This window comes from Bidens hawaiensis, unplaced genomic scaffold (assembly GCF_021521415.1).
Source record: "Bidens hawaiensis isolate Kalapana, Puna unplaced genomic scaffold, B.hawaiensis_p1.1 tig00069869_1, whole genome shotgun sequence".
NCBI classification, from domain to species: Eukaryota; Viridiplantae; Streptophyta; class Magnoliopsida; order Asterales; family Asteraceae; genus Bidens; species Bidens hawaiensis.
In genome coordinates, this window is record NW_027502285.1 from 1790 (window position 1) to 8945 (window position 7156).

The 7156-nt window shown below is 33.0% G+C and overlaps 1 protein-coding gene across 1 annotated transcript; it reads left to right on the top strand.

The window, feature by feature from the left end:
• Positions 1 to 425: 425 nt before the first annotated feature.
• Positions 426 to 5504, top strand: LOC143605490 (bifunctional nuclease 2-like). The gene is made up of 10 exons (XM_077081583.1): positions 426 to 610; positions 1681 to 1971; positions 2712 to 2882; positions 3226 to 3275; positions 3375 to 3431; positions 3662 to 3727; positions 3826 to 3900; positions 3994 to 4112; positions 4245 to 4336; positions 5443 to 5504. Exons 2-10 carry the CDS (start codon positions 1686 to 1688, stop codon positions 5493 to 5495), a joined length of 969 nt encoding a protein of 322 aa, XP_076937698.1. The 5' UTR covers positions 426 to 610; positions 1681 to 1685; the 3' UTR covers positions 5496 to 5504.
• Positions 5505 to 7156: the final 1652 nt, after the last annotated feature.

Below are 7156 nucleotides of genomic sequence, written 5' to 3' on the forward strand. Positions count from 1 at the left end.
AGCTGTAGCTCTTTAGATATATTTAGATGTTTGGCAGAGTAGCTGGAGCTTTTAATAAAACGTATAAAATTACTAAAATGGGCATAACTAAAATCAATAATAGTAAATGTATTTATTTTGGAAGGTTATTTAAGTAAATTATCATACTAAAAGCTTGTAGCTCTTTCTAAACGCTACTAGTAGAAGCTTTAAGCTTTAAGTTTTTTCTCCTAACCTAAAAGCTTCAAGCTCCTTGAACCAAACAGAGCTTTTAATTGAGTATGAGCTTTTTCTTAAAAGGTTAAAACTTGTAGCTAAACGTTCATGCCAAACATACCTAAACGTCCCACTCCAAAAAGTATCTATAAACAAACACTTGCCGTTAATAGAGAACAAAAAAAATCTCATTCTCATTCTCATTCTCATTCTCATTCTCATTCTCATTCATAATAATAATAATAATAATAATAATAATAATATTCATCGCCGGTAACTATTATTCAATCTCAACCGATCGTTTCATATAATACATGGCAACTTGACGTACGATCGATCACTTTTATCCGTTTGATTTCTCGATCGGTGACGGAAGGCTTTTCTGCATATTTAGATTGATAATCGTATTGTTCAGGTGACCTCCTTTTTTAGGTTAATGATGTTAGTTTGAAGAGATTTATGCTGATTGAATTATGAGTTTAATTTGGTTGATATTTTAATTAAATGATGTTTATTGAGATATTATGCATATATAGTTGCATGTATTTATGATGTATCGATGTTGATGGTATCAATTTGAACAGGTTATGCTGATTGATTATGAAATAGGTTAAATTATGAGTGAGTTCAATTGGTTGATATTTTGATGTTTATGATATTAACTGGTGGAGTTATGAATTCAATTTGGTTGATATTTTGATGAAATGATGTTTACTGAGATATGATGCATATATAATTGCATGTATTTATGATGTGTTAATGTTGATGGTATCAATTTGAACAGCTTATGCTGATTCGTTATGAAGTTGGTTAAATTATGAGTTCAATTTGGTTGATATTTTGATGTTTATGATATTAATTTGAACAAATTTATGCTGATTGATTATGAAATTGGTGGAGTTATGAGTTACAGTCTGGTTATTTTTATTAAATGATGTTTATTGTGGTATGCATGTATTTTTTTTTTATTTTTTTTTGAACATGAATTTACTCATTTAGGGATGATCTGTTTGTATGTAGATATGATTCAGAAATTATGATTTGGTCATTGTTTATTTTCAGGATTTGATTACGAATTAAAGTAAATTAGGTTCAATTTCAATTTAAGAGAGCAGAAAGTTAAGTGCAATCTTAATCCTTCATATATAATTGGGGAATATCTTTAATATAACTACACCTAACTCCTAGAATGGCAAAAGAAAACAGGACTTAAATTGTCATCCAACTACTATTTCTTAAATATGTTTTAATGAGAAGTTAGATGACATATGAGAATCATTTATTGTGACATGATTTTTCTTTTGTGACTTATTGATAATGTACTAATGTACTATGATTGAAACGTGATCAAGAAATGAAAATCAGACATGCCAATTGCAGGACAAAATGATGAAAATAGTTTAAATTTATAAATTCTAGATTTATTTAGTTTTTATTGGTTTAGAATACTGAACTAATATTGCTATGTTTGGATTTTGGTAATAGGAACGATGAATTATCTACAAGGACCGGTTGTTTGCCAGTCTGTACATCAGAAGCAAGGTGGTGTTCGTGGTGTCCCTGCAGTTAATGCAACTATAACAAAGGCTAAAACTCTTAGAAGTGGGATATGGGGATTTAGAGGTGTTAACCGCCACCCTGTGCATATCCGTAGTCAACCTAAGTCAAGCACCATCACATGCACCTTTAGTTCGTCCTCAAATGGCAGTGGTAGCATGGCAGAAAGCTTCAATGAGAATGACTCTGATTATGTGGATTCCACTGTAGTTGAAGCTGGTAAGATAGTTTTAGTTTTCAAGTTAACGTTTCTCAAATATCTATTGTTTATTTATTGTTTTTGTCAAATATCTTCCCCGATTTTTAACCAAAACAAGCTGTGATGTACTTATTTTGATATATCTAGGCCTGTAAATCAACAGAACGTTCAGTGAAGTTCGTGAATAGTTCGGCGGGAAGATCGTTTGTGTCCGGTTACTTAATAAACAAACAAACATCAACAAACTTTTTGATTACTTGGTTAAGCGAACGAACATGAACACTTGTCCTGTTCGTTCATTTACGTTCGTTCATTTACATTTGTTCGTTTTACATGATCATATAAATTTTCTAGGCCCTTTACAATTTAGTATAGTTTTATGATTAAAATAGTTGTCATTACAATTTAATTTGGTTTTAATAAATTTTTAAGCCCAACATATTTATGTTTACTTTTAATTGGTGGGCACTCAGTTTTGTCTGTTATATTCATTCCATCTATGTTCAGTTATGATCATTCGTTTAGGTTCGTGAATCATTCATTAATATTATTAGCAGACGGACATAAACGAACAAAAACAAGCTCATTTTCTTAATGATAGAACATGAACAAGAAAACCTTGTTCATTTTAACTGACTGTGTCTGATCATTTGTATGGTCAAGTTAAAAGAACGAACGCGGACATGCTCAGTTCGTGTTTGGTTTGTTAACAGGCCTAGATATATATTGTCGGAAATCTTAAGTTTTGTTTTCTACACAGTTGAAGTGAAGAGCAGTACAGAAGGGTTTATGATTAAGATGAGGGATGGTAGGCATCTAAGATGTGCACATAACAATCCTCAAGGTGGACAAGTTCCCGATTATGCCCCTCATCCTGCAATTGTGTTGAAGATGGAAGACGATACAGGCTTATTACTTCCAATAATTGTTTGTAAGTACATATTCCCTCTCGTCCCATTATAAGTGTCCTAGTTTGATTTTTCAAGTCTTTCTTGTTTAACTTTGACCAACAATATTTTTGTTTTGTGTTATATAATACTTGATGTAAAATATATGAATGGATTGGGTTTTTAATGTATTTTACATTGATATAATTTTCATCAAGTATTATATGACACGAACAAAAATATTTACGGTCAAAGTTGCAAAAGAAAGACTTGAAAAGTCAAATTAAGACACTTATAATGGGACGGAGGGAGTATTTTGATATGTTTCTTGGAATTACATACATATATTAATTTGTGTTGCTAATATGGATTTCTGTTTGCTTGCAGTGGAGATGCCTAGTGTATTGCTCATGGCTGCAATTCGCAATGTTCAAATCGTATGCTGAATCCTTACCGCTAACTAATTGACTTTACTTTTTCATTGACTTATTCATGTATGTTCGTTAAGTAATAGAAATTTTTGTCTTGTGTTTCAGGCTAGGCCAACTATGTATCAAGTGGTGCGGGAAATGGTCGATAAAATGGGCTATAAAGTAAGGGGCTTTTGGTCATTTCCCCCTCAAATGTTAGAAGTATTGAAGTTATATGAAATCGGAAATTGACCAAGTATAAAATACAATATTTAATTAATGTTATTCTAACCCGAGATGATAAGTCAAACCACAATTAATAAATTTCCATAAAGTGAAACATTTCAATTTAGAGTACATAGTATTGATGGCTTCGAATCTTAATTCATTCATTTCGTTTATATTGACTTCAGGTCAAAGTTGTCCGGGTAACCAAGAGAATACATGAGGCGTATTTTGCTCGGTTATATCTCACAAAGGCATGTACTTTTAATAACTAGCAATTTAACTGTTGAAATATTCAATTTACAGATGTTTCTGGATTTTTGTTTTGATTGAGATTGTTTTTTAATTTCAGGTGGATGATGAAACTGAGTGTATCAGCTTTGACCTTCGTCCATCAGACGCCATCAATATCGCTGTTAGGTGCAAGGTGTGTGCGGATGGCATCTTTAATACTTTATTTTGTTCATTTAATATCGTTACACATATGAGAAGATTTATTATTATTATCATACGTGTGTAGGTGCCGATACAAGTGAACAAATTCTTGGCACATAGTGATGGAATGAAGGTTGTTGAATCTGCAAAGCCTGCAATTCAAGGATCTTCTTCAGATGGGCTGATATTCAAAGAACTTGACAGGTTTATTTTGAAACAGGGTTATATTATTTGTCTTACGCATGATACTAATAGAAGTTCAGTTTATTAATATAGTCATAGAGCATAAATTGGTATATAAATGAATTTAACCAAGATTGTGTGTGTTGGTTACAGGCCAAGTGGGCTGCCTTGTGTTGAAACCAAGGAGTTTAATCTTGTTCGGAACATGCTTATTGCTTCTGTTGAGGAACGATACAGAGATGCTGGTGTGTCTTATATCCTTTACATACTGTAAACGAGCTATCCTTTTCATACTGTAAACGAGCCGAGCCGAGCCCAAGCTTAGGCTTTAACTCAGCTGTTTTAACTTAAGAGAGCTTGGACTCTAGCTCGGCTCACGGGTAGTTTTTCAAGCTCGAGCTCGGCTCGTATAAGAGAGCTCAGGCCCGAGACCAGCTTATGAGTGATTTTTCAAGCTCGAACTCAGCTCGTTTAGAAAGCTCGAGCTCAACTCAGGAATAGATTTTTGAGCTTGAGCTTGGCTCATTTAGAAAGCTCAAGCTAGGCTTGTGAGTAGGTTTTTGAGCTTGAGCTTGGCTCATTTAGAAAGCTCGGCTACAAAGCTCAAACTCGGCTCGTTTACAAAGCTCGAGCTAGGCTTGTGACTAATTTTTCAAACTCGAGCTTGGCGTGTTTATTATATATTCTTTTGTTTTTTTATTTTTATATTTTTATAATTATTTACATATATATATATATATAATATTAGGTATAAAATAAACAGATAATTTTTATATTAAATAGAATTATATAAATGAAAAACTCCATTAGGCTCACGAGCCAGCGCGAGCTCAATAGGTGAAGTTTGGGCTTGAGTTTGTCTACTGAATGAGCCTCCGTAAAAGCTCGAGCTCTCTTAAGCTCGGCGCGATTAAGGTTTTTAGCTAGTGAATCTTGAAATAGCTGAGGGTTTATTCATTTATTTTTTGCCTAGAAAACAATTCCATATGAAGTTTCTGTATGAGTTCACTTAAGGGTTGCAAAATGTGTTAGGTAATGAGTCAAACCGGGTCAGTTCTGGTGGTCACAACATTTGTGTTGACTCACAGCCCATATAATTAACATTTAATGTTTTAAGAGACTATACTATTAGAATGATAATCGAACTTCTGAGATAAAACAATTTAGGTGGCTGTCAACCCATTTAACGTGTTCAACTGCTTCCATTCCAACTAATTATATGTAATACTGGTTGACTTTCTGGTGACAAAGCATAACCTAAAATCGACCTGCTTCCCTATATACCGGTCGGGCGGTAAACCGCCTCTACTTTTATTCCCCTTGTGATGTATGTTTTTGTGGTATCTTACAGCACAATGGAGGGACAAGCTGACTCAGCTTCGGTCCAAGAAAAACCTAGCATAACAGGTAATATATAGGCCACTTTCATTTGCTCATCATCAATTATCCGTCACAATTTTCCTTATGTCGTTAATGCCGTTAATGCCTAATTTGCGGGTAACATTTTGCTGTATTTCTGTATTTGTTGCAGGAAGATGTTACATAATTTGGTGCCCTTAATTATTATTATGGGCGTTTCTTTAGTTGAAAATATGTAAGTATAACTATAAAGGTTTGTAATGTAAATATGTGTTGTAAACTGTAGCACAATATAACTGTCGTGAACATTCCTGTTTCATTCTACTTGTTGGAGCAAAAACAAGCGCATTTGTATGTTCACAATATCGCCTTAAGCCTAAGCGCGAGTAGTTTGCAAAGGATAAAAACCGAAGCAAAACATATAAAAGAAGAATAAATCTGTTTATTAGCTACTCTTTTATATCTGTTACAATATGTTTGTATGACTGACTATCGAAAAACCTATAAGTGTAATTGAATGGCTGAGACTGAATAAGTTGTTTTAATTTTTATAAATAGTCTAGTTAAAAACTTGTATAGCTACTCGAAACGAATTTAGAATGTACAAACATTAAAAGCAGAGTTACAGCAAAATCAAATACCTACAAGAGCGAAATGTCTATCTTTACGATTATTGATCCGTATTCGACTGGTAGAGTGAACCACAATGTACGTAACACAGATGTTACGTTAATCTAATAGTGAAGGTTATCATGCTTCTTGCAAATTTGATTTGCTTTAGTTTGATGTCAAACACAAGAATATTGTGTTCACTACTTCTAACTTTGTTACATTACATTGCCTCACCCTCCGCTTTAAATACACAAAACTCTTAAAATGTACAAAACAAAGACATCGACTCTATCTTTATGCCTTTATTTGAGTCTTGTTTTCACTGGTATTTTAAATATCTTTACGGTACGTAATTCTTGTCACTTGTGTATCCAATGCGGTTAGAGGTCACTAAAGGTTTATTGTCCTACTTCAAATTTAAATACTTATATTAGTAACAACTAACTACTTTTAGGCTTTTAGCTTTATTAAATTATTTGGCCCCACTCTCCACTCAAATACACAAAGCTCTTTCAAATGCACAAAACAAGGACATGGATTCTATCTTTATACCTTCATTTAATGTCTTGTTTTTACTGGTATTTTAAATAACATCTTTACAATACGTAATTCTTGTCATTTGTGTATCCAAGGCGGTTAGAGGTCACTAAAGGTTTATTGTCTTACTTAAAAATTAAAATACTTATATTAGTAACAAATAACTACTTTTAACTTTATTACATTACTTGGCCCCACCCTACACTCAAATACACAAAGCTTTTTCAAATGCACAAAACAAAGACATCAATTCTATCGTTACACCTTTATTTGATGTCTTGTTTTCACTGGTATTTTAAATAACATCTTTACAGTACGTAATTCTTGTCATTTGTGTATCCAATGCGGTTCGAGGTCCAACCACGGGTTTGATCAACAAATGAAGTCATTTTAAGAGTACTTTTATCTAAAGAGTATCCAATTAGAATAGCATGCTTGATCTAGTTATAAGGACACAGAATAATAATTATCAAAACATCATAAAGGAAACTAATGAAACTAACCATATATATGTATACTAGACCGGTGCCCGCGCGATGCGGCGGGAACAAAAGTTA